The 22,613-nt window shown below is 40.9% G+C and overlaps 1 protein-coding gene across 1 annotated transcript in view; it reads right to left on the bottom strand.

Moving 5' to 3' along the window:
• Positions 1-13,840, bottom strand: part of SREBF2 (sterol regulatory element binding transcription factor 2) — a 56,619-nt gene extending 42,779 nt beyond the window's left edge. The window contains exon 1 of the mRNA XM_061639305.1: positions 13,508-13,840. Within this exon, the coding sequence (XP_061495289.1) occupies positions 13,508-13,670 (163 nt within the window). The 5' untranslated portion in view covers positions 13,671-13,840. The remainder of the gene's footprint in view (positions 1-13,507) is intronic.
• Positions 13,841-22,613: the final 8,773 nt, after the last annotated feature.

The raw sequence follows: 22,613 nt of genomic DNA, 5'->3' as shown, positions 1-22,613 counted from the left end.
TGAATTCACAGTTTGGAAGCTTATTAAAACATTGTACCTGTACAAGGAAGCCTTTCCATGCATGTACACTTTGTATGCTGAAGGACTCACCTTTGGTGCATCTATAGCTGTGTGTGAAAATTCATTCTTAACTTTGGCACATGTGCTGACGCGATACAGGTGTTCAATGCTTCGTCAGAGAAAAACAAACTTAGTAATCATGGCTTTTGAAAGTAACTTATTTGAAGGAATTTCAAGTGAACAGTTCCTCTGCAAGTTTGCAGAGAAATCATGGTGAATTAGACTTTATTAACAGTTTGGATCATCATGATAGGATGACTTGCACAATATACATTTACTTCCTAGTCACTGATATTTAGTTTACACAACTACTATGCATGTGGAAAATTGATTTCTTGTGGGTTTTTTGGCAAGTTTCATAAGTCAATTCCTAATTAAAATGCATAAATTGGAGTTTATTTTTGTCATTACCTATGAACACTTCCCCCCAAAACCTCTTTTATAGTGACCAATGCCCCGATCCTTTTGCCTCCCCAGTTTTTCTCTCTGCCCACCCAATGAAAATTGTCTCGCTACACTCCTATGTAACAGCACGACATTTCTGCAACCACATGCTATCAAAGAGGCACACTAATGTTAAAAAGAGTACCATTCTTAACATACTCAAAGTTTTCTTTCCAGCTTGGGGGCAGGTGAGCTTGGAATTCTGCAGAGAGCACGAGCACTTTCCAATTTTCCAAGCAGGAAGCTTAGAAAGCAGTAATCAAACCCAAAAGCCTGTAGAAAACTAAGAACAGTCTGTGTTAGAATTGCTTTTTAATATGTTTTTAAATGTTTTTAACCCTTTTTTAAAAGATGTTTTTAAAGCTTTTTTAAAAAATGTTTTTAACGTTGTTTTGTTTTAATGTATTTTAAGGTCTGTTTTTATGATGTTTTAGTTTTTAGCATTTCTGTTTGCCGCCCTGGGCTACTGCTGGGAGGAAGGGCGGGATAGAAATCAAATCAAATAAATAAATAAATAAACTATTTATAGCACAAGCAAGAAGCTCTGCCTCTTTGTTTCCTTTTTATTCTGCAGCCTCCATCAAGTTAGTGGCTGATGAGCTACTCCCAAGATTAGGGCTACAGTGGGCAGTCCAGCTGAACAGTGGTGGGGCACAGGATTTATTATTTATTTATTTAATACATTTCTATCCCGCTGTTCCTCCCAGAAGGAGCCCAGGGCAGCAAACAAAACACTAAAAGCATCTTAAAACTGAAACATCTTAAAAACATATTTTAAAAACATCTTTAAAAACATCTTTAAAAGAATTTCCAAAAAAGACACAGACTGGGATAAGGTTTCTACTTAAAGGGCTTGTTGAAAGAGGAAGGTCTTTAGCAGGCACTGGAAAGGTAACAGAGATGGCACCCGTCTAATATTTAAGGAGAGGGAATTCCATAGGTTAAGTGCTACAACAGTAGAGGTCCGCTCTGTATGTTGTGTGGAACGGACCTCCTGATAAGATATCTGCAGGCGGCCATCACCTGCAGAGTACAGTGACTGACTGGGTATATAAGGGGTAAGACCCCTTTCAGGATTTGGTATGTACAGAAACCTGTTTGGCAAGGAAAACTGGTCAGACTTCTAAAAACAAGGAAATACTATACTCATTTGGCAGAGCTCAGGTGAAAGGTGAAGGGATAAAAAAGGATGGGACCACTTACATCCAAAGAAAGGTTTAAGGATTCTTTTGAGGAACAAGAGGCTGTACACATCTGGAAAAGTGAAGATGCTAACCTCCAATTATAATCTATACTGGGGTCAGAAATAGTTCAGATAGAAAATAGCAATAGGTTGAAATGCTCCCAAAATTAAAGTTATTCACTAAAAGAGGGTCAAAGAAAAGCTCATACCTTCCCAACAAGTTCCCATGTCTCTTACCAGGGCCGGCACAAGGTGTGCCTGGGCCCCTGGGCATTAGCCTGCTCGGGGCCACAGCGCCATTCACCCCGACATCCCATCCTGATAGAGGCAGCGCAGGGCTTATATAGGCCCACCTGCCCCACCTACCTCTGCCTTCAGTTTGCACACAATGCCTGCCATCACCCAAGATGGCGGTGGGAGCATCAACCCCTTACGGACACCCCCACCGCCATCGTTGGTGATGGCAGGCATGCGCATGCATCACACAAGGCGCACATACTGATGAGCTAACATGTCAGGTAGGTGAGGCAGGTGGGCTTATTTAAGCCCATGCCACCTGTCTCGGGGGGGTGCCCGAGAGCTCCAGCTCTGTGATCTGCATGATCTGGCGCTGCTGCAGATCATGGAGCAGGCTCCACCCCCACACCCACACCCTAAGGAGGGAGCCCTCAGGGCCCTCAGCCAGGGCCCACCCTGGCATCGGGCCTGCCTCTTACAAAGATCCATCTCACTTTACAAGTAATCCTCTTTAAGAAAAACCTCTACAACAATCTTTGCCAGCCTGATGAAAAAATGGAAATGGACTGCCTTCAAGTCGATTCTGACTTATGGTGACCCTATGAATAGGGTTTTCATGGTAAGCGGTATTCAGAGGTGGTTTACCATTGCCTTCCTCTAAGGCTGAGAGGCAATGACTGGCCCAAGATCACCCAGTGAGCTTCATGGCTATGTGGGGATTCAAACCCTGGTCTCCCAAGTCGTAGTCCAACACCTTAACCACTACACCACACTGGCACCAGTCATGCTGGATGGTGCTGATGTGATTTGTAGTCCAAAACATCTGGAGGATACCAGGTTGGCAAAAGTTGATCCACAATAATTGTCTCTGCAAGCCTACCATACTTAACTAACATTTTTTTCAAAAGAATTCAAGGAGTACAGATATTTTTAGCTATAAACTTTGTAAATAAAATTATTCCCATTTAAAGAATATATGTTATTGTATTAAGCCCAAGAACCACAACTTAAGTGGCTGGTGGTAGGATTTATTATTTCATTTTTATTTTAATACTTCAAAAATTTGTGTGTGTGCATGCTTGTGTGTAAATAAAACCTAGTAAAAAAAAGAATTCACCAGATTTTCTGGTCTACTTTAGCAAGGGCAAATATAGAATAATGATCTCAGAGCTACTGAGCTCCCTTGCTGAGTGATCTCACCAGCCAAGCCTGGGAAGCTGTATAGAGGCTAGTGCCTGAGGGAGCCCATATGATAGGTTACAATTTCCATCTCACAGCCCTTGGGTCACAATTAAACCTTAATTGTTGCTCCTCTCTCTAACCCTAGAGCCATTTTCCTTTGACACCACAATGTTTGAAATACACTGGTATCTGCCTATGATCCTTGCATTTGACCTAACTATTCAGCAAAATACAAACAAACTCTTCAACCTATTTTAGAAACATCTGACAAGTGCATTTATTGGAAGTAGAATAGAAATCTGAAGACAAAGAAGGTTTACTGACCGCTAGTCAACAGATTATAACAGAGCAAATGGCCAGCAGATCAACACCACCAAATCTCCTATTCCCTATATTGTAGCTCCTGAATAAAAAAGAAATCCGCAGATATCTTATTTTAAAATTGTATATAAGAATTATAACCCAGTATGTAAATACAGCTTTTAAAGTTAAAATAATCAAATGTAAACAAAGCCTAGTCCCACCACCTGGCGTTTCCTTATGCTAAAAATCAAGCAGTGAACTTCAGGAAAGGAGACACAATAAACTTAAGCCAGAATTGTAAAGATTTACAGGTAGAAACAAAATGAAGAATTAAATGCAAAAATAAAATCACATACAATAAAAGCACAAAAGACAGATAACCCACATTCCTTCTAAAACCCATTTTTAATGGTCATGGGAGGGGGTCTATATCACACCTCGCTTTTGGTCTAACAAAAACACCACATACACACACTTTATCAGGAATATGGAAGGCTGCCAGTAGGTGGCAACTGAATGATAAAAACCTTGTATCACATGCACCTGAACACTCTTGGGAGGCAGACAAGGACCAAGACACAATTAGTACAAAGCAGTGGCATAGTCAACTCATCACAAGGAGAAGACTAGAATGTTGTGAAACTGAATCCCTTCATTTCTGATACAGCTCTCATTAACAAAGGCATCTGAGGACTCATACAAGTGTGCTTTCCATGGCTGCTTTTATTTTGGAGAAAAAGCAGCCAAGGGACCCCAATCCAGAATATTCTCTAATTAGGGCCCCACTCTGGTTATCTGCTGAAAATGGTTCCCTCCTGGCTGCCTTCTGCCCTGAAAGAAGTAAGGTAGAGAGTGATTTTCAGCAGTGTAGGGCCCTGGTCTGGGTCAGGAGCACGTTCCAGACAGGTTCCATGACTGCTCTTTTCCTCAAAATGAAAGTGGCCTAGTTAAGCACGCTTGCTTAAACATGTGCACTTTGGCCCCAAGACCCTAGGAAAATTAAGTAACCAAAATATTAAGGTACTATATATAGCTCACATGCTTTGCACAGAAAGATCCAGGTATAATGACTGGCATGGAAAAGATATTTTCCTGAAACCTTGGAAAGCCACTAACTACCCTTCTGGATGGACAGCAGTGGGCTACAAAATGGACCACTGGTCTGATAGGGTAGAAGGAGATTCTTCATATTTCATCACATCTCCTTCCTTTTCAGAAAGAAATGCACTACTCTTAACTCGTTACCATATTTCTTTGTTTCTGCTTCAACCAGGGCTGTGGAGTCGGAGTCATAAGCAATTTTGGGTGGAGTCGGAGTCGGTAGACATGTACTGACTCCGACTTCAAAGTACAAACTTTAATAGGAATTTAGAAAAATTTTCTTGTTCAGAAATTTTAATCAAATAAATATATTTTGTTGTTGTTATGTGCCTCCAAGTCGACTACGACTTATGGCGACCCTATGAATCAGTGACCTCCAAGAGCATCTGTCATAAACCACCCTGTTCAGATCTTGTAAGTTCAGGTCTGTGGCTTCCTGTATGGAATCAATCCATCTCTTGTTTGGCCTTCCTCTTTTTCTACTCCCTTCTGTTTTTCCCAGCATTATGGTCTTTTCTAGTGAATCATGTCTTCTCATTATGTGTCCAAAGTACGATAGCCTCAGTTTCATCATTTTAGCTTCTAGTGACAGTCCTGGATTAATTTGTTCTAACACCCAATTATTAGTCTTTTTCGCAGTCCATGGTATCCGCAAAGCTCTTCTCCAACACCACATTTCAAATGAGTTGATTTTTCTCTTATCAGCTTTTTTCACTGTCCAACTTTCACATCCATACACAGAGATCGGGAATACCATGGTCTGAATGATCCTGACTGTAGTGTTCAATGATACATCTTTACATTTGAGGACCTTTTCTAGTTCTCTCACAGCTGCCCTCCCCAGTCCTAGCCTTCTTCTGATTTCTTGACTATTGTCTCCATTTTGGTTAATGATTGTGCCAACATATTGATAATCCTTGACAAGTTCAATGTCCTCATTGTCAACTTTAAAGTTACATAAATCTTCTGTTGTCATTAATTTAGTCTTCTTGACGTTCAGCTATAGTCCTGCTTTTGTGCTTTCCTCTTTAACTTTCATCAACTTCCGTTTCAAATCGTTACTGGTTTCTGCTAGTAGTATGGTATCGTCTGAATATCTTAGATTATTGATATTTCTCCCTCCAGTTGTCACACCTTCATCTTGGTCCAATCCCGCTTTCTGTATGATATGTTCTGCATATAGATTAAACAAATAGGGTGATAAAATACACCCCTGTCTCACACCCTTTCTGATGGGGAACCAATCGGTTTCTCCATATTCTGTCCTTACAGTAGCCTCTTGTCCAGAATATAGGTTGCACATCAGGACAATCAGATGCTGTGGCACCCCCATTTCTTTTAAAGCATTCCATAGGTTTTCAAGATCCACACAATCAAAGGCTTTGCTGTAATCTATAAAGCACAGGGTGATTTTAATCTGAAATTCTTTGGTTCGTTCCATTATGCAACGTATGTTTGCAATATGATCTCTGGTGCCTCTTCCCTTTCTAAATCCAGCTTGGATGTCTGGCATTTCTCGCTCCATATATGGCAAGAGCCTTTGTTGTAAACTCTTGAGCATTAGTTTACTTGCATGGGATATTAAGGCAATAGTTCGATAATTACTGAATTCCCCGGGAACCCCTTTCTTTGGCAATGGAATGTATATGGAACACTTCCAGTCTGTGGGCCATTGTATAGTTTTCCATATTTCTTAACAGATTTTTGTCAAAATTTGGATAGATTCAGTCTCAGTAGCTTGTAGCAACTCTATCGGTATGCCATCTGTTCCTGGTGATTTGTTTCTTCCCAGTATTTTAAGAGCAGCTTTCACCTCACATTCTAAAATTTCTGGTTCTTCATCATGCGGTTCCTCTGTGAATGAATCTGTCATCCTGGCTTCTCTTTTATAGAGTTCTTCAGTGTATTGCTTCCATCTTCCTTTTATTTCATCTCGGTCAGTCAGTGTGTTCCCCCGTTGATTATTCAACATCCCTAGTCTTGGTTTAAATTTCCTTTTCATTTCTCTAATATTTTGGAATAGGGCTCTTGTTCCACCCTTTTTGTTGTCCTCTTCTATTTCTATACAGTAACTATTGTAATAGTTCTCTTTGTCCCTACGTAATAGTTGCTGTATTGTTGCATTTAGGGTTCTAATCGTGTTTCTATCTCCTTTTGCTTTTGCTTTCCTTCTCTCTTTAACCATTTTAAGAGTTTCTTCAGTCATCCATTGAGGTCTTTCTCGCTTTTTAACTAGAGGTATTGTCTTTTTGCATTCTTCCCTGATCACGTCTCTGACTTCACTCCATAGTTCTCCTGGTTCTCTGTCAACTAAGTTTAAAGCCTCAAATCTGTTCCTTATTTGATCTTTATATTCTTCTGGGATGTTATTTAAATTGTATTTTGGCATTATGATTGCTTTGTTGTTCTTCTTTAGCTTTACTCTGATTTTTGATATTACCATTTCTTCCATACCACTACTTTATTGAGTTACTTCCACTTTTGTGGAAACAATAGTTTTTCATTACATCCAAACCAGCAAGCTGTGATTTGCATAAGCCTTCCAAATGAAAATGCACATGCTTTGATTCTGCTTTACAATCCTGATTTGAAAGGCTTGTACAAATCAGAGTTTGAAAACAACTCATTAAAGCAGAAAACAATTCATTAAAGTAGCGCACATAAGGAAAGGGCAAGGAGGAGCTTTGCAATCACAGAGCTCAGAATGTTACACCAAACCATAATTTGGCATCTTATGTAAACCAACCCTTAAGAAAGGAACATGCACATGTAAATGTTCCATGTTGTTTGGTTGTAAATATTCATAATTTGAATAGCAATAAATCACAACATACTCTGTCATATTTATAATGACTTCAAAGTCAAGTTTGTTCCCCGGTTCCATTTATTTACACAGAAAAGCAGGCTCCTCATGGGAGAAAGAATATATTAATTAATTAATTAAATATGAGAGATGATTTTGTACTAGAGTTATCTCTTAAATGTGCTTCTTTTCATACTTTTTCAAGCCAGACTAGATCCATTTCAATCGGGGTTCAGGCCTGGTTTTGGCACTGAGACTGCCTTGGTCGCCCTGTTTGATGACCTATGTCGGGAGAGAGACAGAGGGAGTGTAACTCTGTTGATTCTCCTTGACCTCTCAGCGGCTTTTGATACCATTGACCATGGTAATCTTCTGGAGAGGCTTGCGGAATTGGGAGTTGGAGGCACTGCTTGGCAGTGGTTCCGCTCCTACTTAGCGGGTCGTCTCCAGAAGATAGTGCTTGGGGAACATTGCTCGACACCGTGGGTTCTCCAATGTGGGGTCCCGCAGGGTTCGGTTCTGTCTCCCATGCTTTTTAACATTTATATGAAGCCGCTGGGGGCGGTCATCAGGAGTTTTGGAGTGCGTTGTCATCAGTATGCTGATGACACGCAGCTCTACTTCTCCTTTACATCTTCTTCAGGTGAGGCAGTCGACGTGCTGAACCGTTGCCTGGCTGCAACAATGGATTGGATGAGAACTAACAAACTGAGACTCAATCCTGACAAGACTGAGATGCTGTTGGTGGATGGTTTCTCTGATCGGACGGTGGATATATACCCTGTCCTGGATGGGGTTACACTCCCCCTAAAGGAACAGGTGCGTAGTCTGGGAGTCATCTTAGACTCTTCCCTCACACTTGAGGCTCATGTAGCCTCGGTGGCCCGGAATGCGTTCTACCAACTTTGGTTGGTAGCCCAGCTACGTCCCTATCTGAGTAAGGAGGACCTCTCATCAGTGGTACATGCTATGGTAACCTCGCGTCTGGACTACTGCAATGCGCTTTACGTAGGGCTACCTTTGAAGACGATTCGGAAGCTACAGCTAGTGCAAAATGCGGCAGCCAGACTGCTAACAAGAACTAAGCGGTCTGAGCATATAACACCTGTGCTAGCCCGTTTGCACTGGCTTCCAATATGCTTCCGGGCCAGATTCAAAGTGTTGGTACTTACCTATAAAGCCTTATACGGCGCGGGACCACGATATCTGTCGGAACGCCTCTCCCGATATGAACCGGCCCGTACACTACAGTCTACTACAAAGGCCCTCCTCCGGGTTCCGACTCATAGGGAAGCCCGGAGAGTGGTGACAAGATCTAGGGCCTTCTCAGTGGTGGCCCCCGAACTATGGAATGGTCTCCCCGAGGAGGTGCGCCTGGCGCCGACACTATCATCTTTTTGGCGCCAGGTTAAAACCTTTCTCTTCTCTGAGGCATTTTAATTCCTGTTAATTGTAAATTATTATATTTTGATTTTAGACTGTACAGTTTTGTGTACAGTTTTGTGTTATTTTTATTGTATTTTTAATGTTTAATGTTCACCGCCCAGAGAGCTGTTGCTAGTCGGGCGGTATATAAGCTTAATTAAATAAAATAAAATAAATAAATTAAGGGACACTTCATATAACTGAATTTTTAAACATTACTTAAGGAAAAATCAAATTTTCATCGATGCTGGTTCTCAGTTCTCCAATCTTCAACACTGCTTCATGTTTTATGAAGGAATGGGGCAATCAAATTCAACATTGATAGAAATGAGGCCCATGCACAAACTTCAGTCCTTCCATATGGCCCTCCTTTCCACAGACATGTTGGGAGGGGGATGGAGGAACCAGAACACCCAACAGATTAAATGGAAAGCTTACAATACCTTGCCAGACTCCAGTGCACCCTAAGTACAGCCTGTATCTTAAGTGATGCCTCCACTCTGTGCCACAAGTCACTAGATCTAAATCATCCTTCAATGGAGGAAATCCCACATTTTCTCTGGGCAACTTGTTCTTTACTGTGAAGAAACATCTCTTAAGGTATAACCTAAATTAAACCTTGCGGTTTAAAACTTTTCTTCTAGCCAGCCTTTGCCAACCTTTGGGTCCCCAGAAGTTGCTGGATTACAATTCCCATCATTCTTGGCCACTGGCCATGATGGCTGGGCCTGATGGGAGTTGTAGTACAATGGCAGCTGGGGACCCAAAGGTTAGGAAAGGATGCCTTGGGCAGCAATTATTGCTTAAGGATCTCTCTCCATTTCAAAGGCTTTATCAGAGCTGAAAGATCTCAGGCACTAGAAGTAATAAGGATCTAACAGCAACACCTAGGAATTTAATTCAACTAAGAACAGAGGCTAGTGCCTAAAATATTTATGTTGTATGGTAGACATCTGAAATACTTTTTCTAGACCACATTTCATCCTACATCTCTCTTGCTCTTCTGAATCCTCTCTAGTTTATCCAAGTATTTCCTCAAAGTTCCCAGACGTTGAGTACTATTGTGGACAAGAGAGCCCATTATCACTTTGTAGAAGCAGTCACTAGTTTACTCATAATCATTATTGGAACAATGCTGCTGCACAAGAAGTATTAAGTATGGACAGAGGCTTGCCAGTAAGATAATAGGACTAAAGGACAGTTCCATACTTCATGCAGCAATATAATTTCTGCCTGACCACTAGAGCTACATAAGTGTGGAAGACAAACATCCACATGCATGCTTCTTTAAACACTATATCCACACACAAGGCAACCCTAGCCCAGAGTTCCTGCATAGGTGTTTAAAAGTGCCTGCACACAGCTGTGTATCTTCAACAGATTGCCTACTAATGGCTGTGTATACACAGCAATCATGTTTGCCAAATAAAGCATGAAGCTACTCTAAAAGGTAGTACCAGAACAAGACAAAAATTACACCTTAGGATTCTTAGTAAAAGTGCTTGCAAAGTTACTGGTTGGCAGTAACAAAATATATACAATGATACCAGACAATAATGGCATAGAATCATAGAATAGTAGAGCTGGAAAGGGCCTATAAGGTCATCAAGTCCAACCCCCTGCTCAATGCAGGAATCCAAATCAAAGCATCCCCGACATATGACTGTCCAGCTGCCTCTTGAATGGCAAATCTTCAATCATTCAAATTTATTCTGCAACCAAAACCATCCCAATATTATAGACTTGACTAAAAACTTAAGAACACAATAATCAAAATCAAGCCAATTTATCACTCTTGCCATTGAATTATAATTTACAAATTATTTCCTAATCTCGACAGCTTGCAGAACATACTGTGCAACCTTGAATAACTTGTCTGACATATCTACTCTTTAAATACCACTTCTATTCAGACAGTTATTTCAAACACTCTGATTTTTAAGAGATAAATCTCAAAGAAAGCATTTTTTCTGGCAAACAAAATGTTTTCCCAATCAGGATAATTACATGAAGTGAAACTAGAATGTTCAAAATGTGCAAAGGTGAATCAGTGTGTATAAGGCGTGTATTGAGTAAAGGAAATTTGAAATGCTGACCAGTATTTCCCAACAGTGAGGTACTGTATAATGTATCTTTTCCAGGCATATGCTGAAAGACTTAATTATTTTGAGTCATGTTAAAAAGAGACAGGAAAAGGGAATGCATTTTTAAAAGGTGGGGCAAGAGGGACTGCAGTAATTTCCCCATTAACTATTTTTAATATCTACAATGTTGGTGGGAAAATGTAAGGTATAAAAAGCAGAAACATGGGAGTTGAACAGACAAACACTCAAGTTCAAGATGAGATACCTGTATAAATGATTTTAATCAGACAAAAGGCATCTCCACCTGACTCTCATTCCAGGAAGCTGTACACACGAAGTCAGAAAAGCTGACCAGATCAGCATGAGAAGTACCTGCAGGCTCTGCAGTCCACACTAACTGCAGTGGTTCTAGGGGAAAGCTACCTACTTTGCCACAGGACACTTGATAACATAAAGCTGCCATATTGTGTCATACCATTTGCCCATCTAACACAGCATAGTTCTATTCCAAATAACAGCAACTCTTCAACATCTCAGGCAGAGGTCTCTCAAAGCAATAATTTGGAAGAGTGAATAAAGGACCTTCTGTACGCAAAGCATGTATTCTACTCTGAGCGGTGCCCTCTTCTTCTGCTTCCAACTATGCACTACAACAGCAAAGCAGGAGAAGTGGAACCTGGTGTTTGGACACATCTTGAGCCAGAATTACTTATATTAGCAAGTAATGGTTAGTGATATAACCAGGATTGTAAAGCAGGATTATTCCTCAGTGGCCTATCACAGTGGGGGGAAAACCATCCTTTCTAAGTAAAAAAATATGATTTTATTTTCATATGGGCCAACACAGCTAACTAATTTTTGAAGTTCTTAAGCACTGGCAAGTAGTACATAGTAAATAGTAGAACAATTCAAATGCAGGCATTCTACAACTCTGTAGTGTCCAGCTGCTTTTAAATAACATCCCTTTATTTACATTTCAGGGAAGGATTTAGGAGTCCTCTGCTGAAACATGCCTTCAGAACACTAGCTTCTCACTACCTCAGAGAGCAGGTTTTTGCTTAACAGAAATCTATGGTCACTCAACTACACCTCAATAATCATGATTTTGATGCCAATTCCCTATCCCACTGTTACTCCCCTCTTTCTTTGCAAGATGCTCAAGCAGAGAGTAATTTTTCCAGTTCAGACAAACCTGGCTACCATTTTGTTGGGTCCCTGATAGTGTCATCTCTGAACTGGATATATCGCCCAGTGGGCATTAGGACCCTGACAATCTTCTGACAAGGGGAATTGTACTATCAGATCTTTTCACAGCTTTCAACGTTTCTGAACATATAAATTACTGTAAATCTGGCTGCAGAATATTTTAAAGTTTTTCACTGTTCTGTGGACTGAACTACAAATCTAGATCATTAAGCTTTTGGGGGGGCAAGGAGAGTAAGTAAATGTGTTTAAGATCAGAACACTCCGTGGCCTCATTTGACAGCAAGGCATGAACTAAAAAAAAATTTTACTTACAGAAACTGTACTCAAGTGACAACAAGAGCCAGAAACTGCCTCCCATTTGTCACACACTTACCATATCAAATCAAGGCAAGTCTCAACTCTGTTGGCACCAAAACCAAAAGAATTCCACACACTGTGCAAGACTGCGTTCCTAAAATGCCAAATTCCAGAAAAAGTGATACCTCTGTATGACTTTCTTCTCCTTAACACTCTCCAAATCCAGGCACCCACACACAATGTTTTGCCACATATCAGATGGATACACTATTTACATAGATGTCAACGCCATCTGCCAATGAATATGAATGAACTTGTATCAGTACCTTCTGGATTATAATGATACATGAGAGAAGGAGCAGGGGCTTCAGACAGACATCACCTAGATGAGGGATGAAGAGACTTCAGGCTTGCTGGGTCTGTTTTGTTTTTTTGCTAGAACCCCAAGATCCACCAACTAGGGCCAAGTGAAAAAGACAGGCAACGCAGACTTAAAAGAATTCCGAGGCAAGGAATTTGTCCAAATCGCGGAGAGTCCCTCTAGCAGATCCAGATCTACCTTCCGCCCAACCCGGATCTAGACCGCATCGTAAGTGCAATATGCAAGTAACAGACTCTCACTCAGTCCGCTGTGTCTATGGGTGGCACAGATTTAACAGGGCAATCGTGGCCATGTCTACTCAGACGTAAGGCCAACTAAATTCAAGAAGGTTTTCTCCCAGGTAACTGTGTATGCCAGGCTGCAATCCTGAATTTAAGTGTTTATTATATTGCGGGCCTTACAAGTAAACATGCAAAGGATGCACAGTAATTTTATCAAAAATTTCCTGTGTGTATTCTACAAATGAGTATTTCCCTCATTCTGAGTCGGGGGGGGGGCAACTACGGTGTAGCCCCGCATCTTGTGCGACATCTGCCAATTCATCCCGCTGAATTAGCCCGAGGATTATCCTGTTGTCCAGACGCTTCCCGGTTCAACTCTGAGGAGGAAGTGGCACCACTGTTGCTATATACTGTACCCCTTTTCAGTGGCAGAGAGGCAAGTATACGAGGCGGCTCTTACGCCCCTCGACAGGCCAGGAGCATCTGCGACACGGTGCGCCTTTCCCTTTCCTCCGCGAATGCTGTATCTGTGGGGGGCGGTAGTGGGCACAGCCGAGCGCCTGCGCTGCGCGCACTCACCATCGATGTCGCCCAACGTGAGCTCGTCGCCGAGCTCCGTCAAGGTCTCCATGGTCTCCATGCTGCTCACCTCGCCGCTCTCCATTGCCGGCGAGGCGCACCCGGCTCCACCACCGCGAGTCAGCCCGTCAGAGGGAGCGGCGGAGGGCGACACCCAGCGCATTAACCCTTTCCCAACCAGACTGCGCTGCCTCAGCTCAGCCTCCCAACACTCGCAGCCCCAGGCGGCGCCATCTTGAACTAGCCTTCATTTACTCCGCCCATCCACCTGTGAGGAACCACGGCCTGGGCTTGTTGTCAATGAGACCAGGTCCCCGCCGACCAATCAGCTGACAGAGCGGCTCGTGGTGTGATGGTGCATCAGCGATCAGCAGCTTTCATTAGCATGCGGGGCAATCTCCTCCCTCCGAGTCCGCCTTCTAAGTTTGAATATGCATAAGGAGGCGGGAAGGTCATTAATTTATTCAAGTTTGAACTTAAAAGTGACAGTCCTCCTTCAGTACGACAGTCCTGTTCCTATAGGACACCATATGACGCGCAAACAAAAAGACAAAGCGCATCGGTTCTTTAGGGGAGAAAAACCCAGTAAGACAATAACTTTGTTAGGACCGAGCAAAATGTCAAAAGAGGGAGCAAGCTTTCGAGTTATCCAGAACTCTTCTTCAGCCTTGATGTTAACTAAAGGGTGGGGGTGGGGAAAAGAAAAAATATGGCTAAATGCAGTCACAAGTCTGCACTTGATCATTTCAGTGTGGAGTTTATTTACATATATCCTTTGGAGAAATCTTTTTTTAATTGGACAGTTTGCATTGCACAGCCATTTGACCCTGCCGTTTACAATGTCTGGACAATATACCTGCCAACTGAGGACAGAGCTTCATGCATCTGAGAAAGTGGTTTCTAGTTGAGAAAAGATTATGCCATAATAAAATATGTCATGCATAAAATGTCTCAAGACTCTGAATTATTAAAAAAAGGTTAAACAAGAGCCACAATGGAAAAATTGAATTGTTTTTATGAGCCTTCAAGTCGATTACGACTTATGGCGACCTCACCCACTTTGGGCTGTGGCCCTGCCCATTGCTAGCATGCTGGCCTCTGTAGATTGGTCCCAAAGGAATACAGGAATGAGGGCCTTGAGAAAAAAGTTTTTTTTTTTTTTTTAAAAAGGTTCTTCACCCCATTCTAGACTGATGCATTTAACACAATGTCCTGGAACATTCCATACACTGAATGTCTTTCTAATAGTATAGGTGCAATTTAAAAAAGACCAAGAGATGCCCAAATCAAGCAAAAGATATCAACATGCAAAACAGCTTCCATTTACTGAATGCAAATTCCCAACTGCATCACTATGTTTATCCTAAACCTACAGTGTCTGGGTCACATTAGGGATGTACCTCCTCGTCTAGGTGCTCTATTTGTTATATGTTTTATTTATTCATTGCATTTGACATGTAGATATGACAAATTGCTGACAGCTACAGCTGGTATAGGGAGTGGGGGAGGAGTTTTCTGTGTCTTCTCCTTAAAACTCCTCTCACATCAGACACTGATTTACTATGGGATTACTTAATCCATCTTTCTACATTTTCCACCCACCTCCACATCTGTCATACAACTAGTGACTCATGTCACTTTCGTGTCCCATTAAAAAGGGAGCATCTTGACTTGAGCAATATATTTTGTGCTGAGCCCAACCTTTCCCTATTTTCCCCCTCAGTGTTCTTAAGGGTTTGATTTTGATTTAAACCTTCAGTGAGACACTTCACATGTTATATTACTGGTATAGTCCCTTTCAGTTGTTCATATCTGCATACCAGAAAGTCATGATGCTCTGCGTATCAGATTATAATAACTTTTTCTCCAAAAATAGAGATATATGGGTTTTTCCTGTGCACAAACACTTTAAACAAACATCACATGACACATGCCTTATGCACACAAGATCCATAAGTGAGTGCTTTTCTAAGATTACAGGAAAGAGCTGAAGGGTGTCACTGCAAGAAGAGCCCAACCTTACCTGTCAGCACTGATAAGGTGGCATTACCTGTTTTTGTAGAACTCAAATGGAAATGGACTACCTTCAAGTCGATTTCGACTTACCAGGACCCTATGAATAGGGTTTTCATGGTAAGTGGTATTCAGAGGTGGTTTACCATTGCCTTCCTCTGAGGCTGAGAGGCAGAGACTGGCCCAAGGTCACCCAGTGAGCTTCATGGCTGTGTGGGGATTCGAACCCTGGTCTCCCAGGTCATAGTCCCAACACCTTAACCACTACATAAGATAGTGATAAATCCAGGGTGAATATGAATGAAATGTTATCCTGTGACTCCACATCTGTTGCTTCTCTCCCACTTTCACCATTGCTTCTTAATCAATTATCCAACTAAACGGCACACACTTTCAACTGATTTCACAAGAGATGGCAGTGAAGTTTAAGCAGGGATTGAAAGCAATAGCTGGAAAATATTAACATTCTCAGATGGGTCTTCAGAAGAAAAGTTGATGGCAACACTTAACCCGGCCCCACTGAATTAAGTTTCCTATAGCATGTGCATGGAGCTGCTGTATCAGTTTTACAGAGTCAACAGGATATATGGATTACAGTATTTCAGAGATTTACTGTGCTCATGTCCTGTTTCTGGGCTTCCCATAAGCATTTGGTTGGCTGCTGTGAGAACTGAATGCTGGATTAGGTAAACATTTGGTCTGTTCCACAGCCTCTTCTTATGCTATTACATGAACTACATGGAACAATTCTCAGACAGAATGAATTATTGCTCATGATCTCTTATTCTTATGTATGTTTGATTGAATGTATACTATATGTTCACAGTAATAGTTTGGCTTGTTTATATTGTTCAAAATGTATACCTGTGTTTTCTGATGATGGCAGCATTCAGTCAGAGTAACGCAATCACTCAACTCTGCTATGAGGAACTATACCAAATCTTGTCAGTGAAGAAAACGCGCACATACACACAAAAATAGTTATGTAAGTCACCAGTAATATATCCAGTCTGCCAGAAGTCACTATGTAAAGCAGGGGTCACCAACCTTTTTTGGTTCAGAGGGCAGAGTTTTGAGAGAGTGAGGATGCCAGTCATAATATGGCTGCCATGAGAGGATGGCATAACACAAAATGGCTGCCATGGGGGCATAGCTAGAGATGTAAAATTTCTGGAAATTTTGAAGCCCTGGGGGGAAAATGTTTTTTTTCCTTTTTTTCTGGAAAAAATGGAAATTTTTGGAAAAAATGAAAAAATGAAAAAAGGCAATATTAGCACTTTTTTACAGATTGAAAGTCACTTTGTTACTTCAGGAACATAAAATGTCATTATGTACAAGTTGGTTTGGCAGAAAATTATCACATTTTGGTATATTAAAAGTACATTTTATTTTTATTATTATTATTATTACAAATTAAATTTACTTTTTTAAATTTTTACTTTTTTTTGTAACAAATGGATCTACAAGATCCTGTACTGTAAGGAACACCTGAACTGTAAGGAACTTCTTTCACTTTGCCAGTTTCTGAGGAGCAGGCAAAAGACAATTTAAAAAAACAGAAGAAACCATCAACATTAATAACAAAGAAAATTATTTATGTCTCCGCTAGTCCTCGACAGTGTCAAGCAGACATAAAGCATCCATTCCCATAAAAAGAACTGAGAAAAAGGGGGGACCAAGATTCAATGAAACACTGTATTCATCATGCTAAAATAAAACATTCCATAATCCATTTTTCTCAATTTTCCCCCCAATTTTTCACAAAAACAAAAGAAAAAAGGCTTCAGGAAAAAAATGGAAAAAAACCAGTTCTTTTCCTTATTTTTTCTGGTTTTTTTCTGGCCCTTCACATCTATAGGCATGGCATAACACAAAATTAGAGAGTGTACATAGCTGCTGCTTCCCGTCCCACCCCACTCCAACAGCAGCAGCTATGTCCTGTTGGTTCTGACTGGGGGAATACAACTGTTAAAGGCACAAGATCCATGTTTTCCCCAATGCCAATCATAAACCAAAGCTTAGGCTGCCATCTTGTACCTAGTTAGCTAGGAGTAAGTCCCATTAAACATAAGGAGACTTACTTCTGAAATAGACATGTATATCACTGTATTATAAGTTAACTATACAGTGAGTTCTTAATGAGTACTTGGACATCTCTCCTGCACAGCAAGAGACATGCCTAAGCCTCTTTGCAAAGTTTTCACATTTTGCATTTGCCATTTGGGGAGGGGATTCTTCGACATCCACCTGCACTTATTGTGTAGTAGTTATAGAAAATAACGAAAGGGGAGTACCTCATCTCAGACAAACCCACCACAGGAAAGATGCGTCCTGGTTGCCAGGAAAAAAGGAAGGGCAAACGGTGGAGATTCTAAGGACTACTATAAAATAAGACCAAGGCAGGAAAAGTACACTATGAGGAGGTCAAAACAGCAGCTGTTTAGGACCGCAGAAATACTTATTGCCTAGTGTCCAAACAACTCACTTATCAGTCACAGCTCTGGCTTCTCTCACAGGCTAATAACACTGACAGGCAGGAGCAACCAGGCTGGCTTATTTCACATTAATAGCTTAGAAGGGTATCTGCATATTTTGCTCCATAACTTTCTTTCTAGGAGAGCTACAGACTTACTTAAATATATATATAAAAAAGCTCAGATTCTGGGCTACCTGGTGGGTGCACATGCAAAGATATTAAGCAAGATCATTTATCGGAAAGCTAAGGCTTCCGTCCTATGCAACCTTTATTTGGGGAAAAAAAAGATATTTTGCTCAGTGGGACTTTCAGCTAAACATGCATAAGACTGTTTCAAGTCTCCAGAACTTTTCAGAAACTAAGAATGGCAGTGATTTCCATCCATCAACTGGAAAGTAATTGTTCATGCTGTCTATTAATGGAACATAAACATTAATTTCAGAACTGAACACACTACAGAGCTCAGATGGTTGGACAGAAAATAGGAGAGCAAAAGCAGGGATGGTTGAATCTGTGAATTTTCATTTCTCATTTTTCCACTCTTAAACTCAGATCGTCCCATTTCTCATGAGTTTGATTTTTTTTAAAGTCTAAATGAAAATGCACACACAATTTTACCCTATACAAATTTTAGAGCAAAATTATCTACAAATGCATATATTATTTCCCCAAATATAATGCATTTTCTGTTATTTTCAGAAGTATATGCATATTTGTATACACTTCCTCCTAAAATACACTTTTTGTATGCATTTTGGTTAAAAAATTGCATTATACAATTAAGAAAAGTGCAAATTTCAAAGGATATTTGTGTTTCAGTCCCCATATTGGTTCAGAAAGTGCAAATTAGATGGATTCTCATTAAAGTTTGAAGCGAGCCAATATATTCCCTATTCTCTATGTAAGAGCATCCACATCGCCTCAGTGAACAATCATTTGTCGAGGCAGAGAATGGAATCACCTGGATGATAGCATCCATGTTGACTTGTTAAGTCCTTGGCCACAGTTTCAAGACATAATTTAAGTATGAACTATTTGCTTGTTTTCCCATAGATTTTTTTTAACACAAAGAAAATCAGTGCTTCATGAATTCAGTTTTGTGAGATTTCAATTGGGACCTGCAATAAAATGGTGCAGTATGGAATACTCTTTTCAGGGTTGTAATCATGCTCCTTTACAGGATAGTCCATTCTGTTCCCCCTCCCCATTGCACATATTCAGTCCTCACTGGGCTAGGTTTTTTTGGGGGGTGGAGGTCACCTCTTACGGGTTTTTTCTCTTAAAATCTTTTGTACTTCTGCAGGTTTGAAGAAACCCGAAGGTTTGCAGTATCTCCCTCTTGTGGGGAGTTGTACCATTTTGACTACCTAAGCGATGTCATTCACAGCCTAGATTAGATGGAATTATGTTTGCATTAAATTCATTTTAAATGATAATACTTTTAAAAGACAAATTATTATAGCTTAAACTAAGCGGGGAAGGGGGAACCAAGACAAATCTGACTTTTAAAAAAATAGTTTTGCTGACTGTTTTTTAAATCACTGCTTTTTATCCACACTGACAGGAGGCAGAAAAAGAGTGCAAGATATAATCTATACTCTTTGTATAGGGTAACATTTAATAGGCTTTTGTATGTGTATTCAAGAAAGCAAGAGTCTTATTAAGCAACTTGGAGACTTTAAAACCTGTGTTTAAAACCTGTGCCATTTTGTGAAGAAATGTGTCCCAACACACAAAGGCTGCAATCCAATAAACACTTTCCTGGGAGTAAGTCCCATTGAGCCCAATGTAGCTTATTTCTAGACATGTACTGGACTGCAGCCAAAATATATGATTTGGCACAATTTTAGTGAAGCTTATTCAAATCAGATACCCCCAAAGTGCCACCTCTCCCACCCCGATACCTTCTGTCTATTTTGTAAGTTACAAGGTTGAAATCCATCCTATTTTGCATGGAATTTGAAATGTATTCTCACACACAGTTTCTCAGTCTGAGACCGTTTCCACATCAAAGCTCCTTTACCCACATCAACTAGGCCCAGGTAGTTCTCCTTCCTTCACATTTCCTGTTCTTCCTACTTTATCTCCCGTTTAGCATGGCTAATAATGCATTGACAAACAAGAGGAAATGCAAAAAAGAGGACAGCAGATTTGCGTTAAATTTGCACATGCTAATTTATATAGCAAATTTAGAATTACTATAATTAAACAAAAATACAAGTCATCTGTCCATAGTGGGGAAAACTGATCAGATTATCTGTGTACTTGCTCAGTCTGCTGGCCTAATGCTAACTACCACTAGGCACATTAGGGTTCTTTATCTTTGGACAGCCCTACAAATAGAGGACACCTTCAAACAGAGGACTGTCCTCTGTAGAAGCAGGACACATGGCCACCTTACTCCTGCTATATTGATCAATCAATCAATCTTTATTGATACAGTCATAGACCAAAAACATTTGTAAATAAAACTACGTACATTTATAACAAAAGGTTACAAAGATGCAGTCATGTTAAAACAATAAAACAATAGAACAACAAGGGAAACAGTTACAATAAGGTAACGGAAGCTTCTGAAGGGATAGATGCCCTCCGTATTGATTGGGCCGCGGAAATGTATTTAGCGACTGGCAAGATAGTATCCTTATTAGCCGCTGACAAAAGATGGAAAAGTAAACAGTCAAGCGGTTTGTAGGGGTATTTATTTATGATGGGGGTTATGAATTTGAAGCGAATATCATCATATAGGGCGCACTCAAAGATGACGTGAGAGTTTCTATGGCACTGACACCGCAAAGGCATAATCGGTTTGCATACGGGATACGTTTAAATCTCCCTTCAAGTAAGGCAGAGGTAAGACAGTTAAATCTAGCCTTTGTGAAGGCTAGACGATATTTGGGGATCGTGAGAGTTTCCAGATAAGGGGCACTGAGCATAGGCGCAAAGCTCAGACCAAAGTGAATAGGAGAACAGGTCGAGGTGGCTGCGGTAATGGAGCGTTGGAAGTCCATATCGCTGATAGGAGTCCGGATAGAAAGTTTAACTGTCTCTGGAGCGTGGGACATCAGATGTTCAATTGAGAGGCCAATACTTGCGAGGTAGTTTGTAAATGTTAGGGCCCATTTCGAGGTAAAAGAGTCTTCCCAGAGTAAAGGGAGATAGCCAGTGGATTTTTCATAAGACATTTTAAGCCAGAAATTCAGGGCGGCCATCCACGCTTGAGACTCAAGTGAGACTAGGCCGGATTCTAACCTAAGGACCGCCGCAGGAACGCACCTGGGAACACCAAAAATTTGTCTGAGAAACAAAGAGAGAACTGCCTCCACAGAAGAGTTGAAGGCGCCAATCCATAAAGGTACCCCGTAGAGAAGTTGAGAAATAGTTTTGGATCTAAAAACCTTTAGGGCTGCCGGAATGTATTGTCCTCCTTTAGTAAAGAAGAACCTTCGAATACCACTGGCTGAGTTGCGAGCAGTAGAAATAGCCCCTCGGATATGGGGAGTCCAGGACAGAGAGGAATGAAATAGTATACCAAGGTATTTGAAATGAGAAACCTGTTCTATTTTATGGGTATTGATTGTCCATACGTGAGCAGGAGAGTGCTTGGCAAAAGCTAAGATCTTAGTTTTGGAAAAGTTTATAGATAGTTTGTTATCATGACAGAAGCTCATAAAAGCTTTTGTTAGGCGTTTGAGTCCTACTTTAGAAACAGAAAGGAGAACAGCGTCATCTGCATACAATAACAGAGGACAATGCAGGTTCGCTAACTTAGGAGGGTGGAAGTCCGGGGATTGACAATAAAGGGACAGATCATTCATGAAAAAATTAAATAGAAGTGGGGCTAGTATGCAGCCTTGTCTGACTCCTTTTGTTGTAGTAATGGGGTTTGTGAGATGTCCTTCACGACTACATCTAACACGAAAGGATGTGTGGTGGTGCAGACGGCTAATTAAGAAGAGGAGCCTCTTGTCAATCGTAGATTTTGCAAATTTCGCCCATAGTATCTCCCTAGGGATGGAATCAAAAGCCGATTTCAAGTCGACAAAGGCAACAAACAGGCCGTTACCCCAGCGGTTCTTGTATTTTTCAGCTAAGTGATTTAAAATCACACAGTGCTCTATCCCAGACCTACCTTTCCGGAAAGCTGCCTGCTCCCTCCCAAGGATATTATCCTCCTCCAACCAAGATGAGAGTCTCTCTTTTAAGTAGCAGGCATATAGTTTGCCAATAATGGAGAGGAGGCTAATTGGGTGGTAATTTGCTGGGTCCTCATTGTTCCCTTTTTTAAATATAGGGATAACTATGGATTCGAGCCAAGACTCAGGAAACCATCCAGAGTTATTGATCAGAGTAAAGAAATTTGCTAGAAGAGGGGCCCACCAAGCTTGGTGCGCTTTCAACATTTCAGAGAGTATATTATCAGGTCCAGGAGCTTTGCCGGATTTCAAGCTAGCAATCAAATCAATAATTTCTTTTTGGGTTACAGGTGGCCAAGTGGGAAGATTTGTTAAATTATCAATAAAGGAAACGGCATTTACAGTCTCGTTGCTTGCAGAGAAATATTTCTCCCAGAGGTATGGGGAAATGTGGCAAGGGGCCAGATTTAGTGGTCTCATA

Source organism: Rhineura floridana, chromosome 8 (genome assembly GCF_030035675.1).
Source record: "Rhineura floridana isolate rRhiFlo1 chromosome 8, rRhiFlo1.hap2, whole genome shotgun sequence".
Taxonomy (NCBI): Eukaryota; Metazoa; Chordata; class Lepidosauria; order Squamata; family Rhineuridae; genus Rhineura; species Rhineura floridana.
Note: the sequence above shows the minus strand (reverse complement) of the source record. Positions and strands in the feature narration are given on the sequence as shown.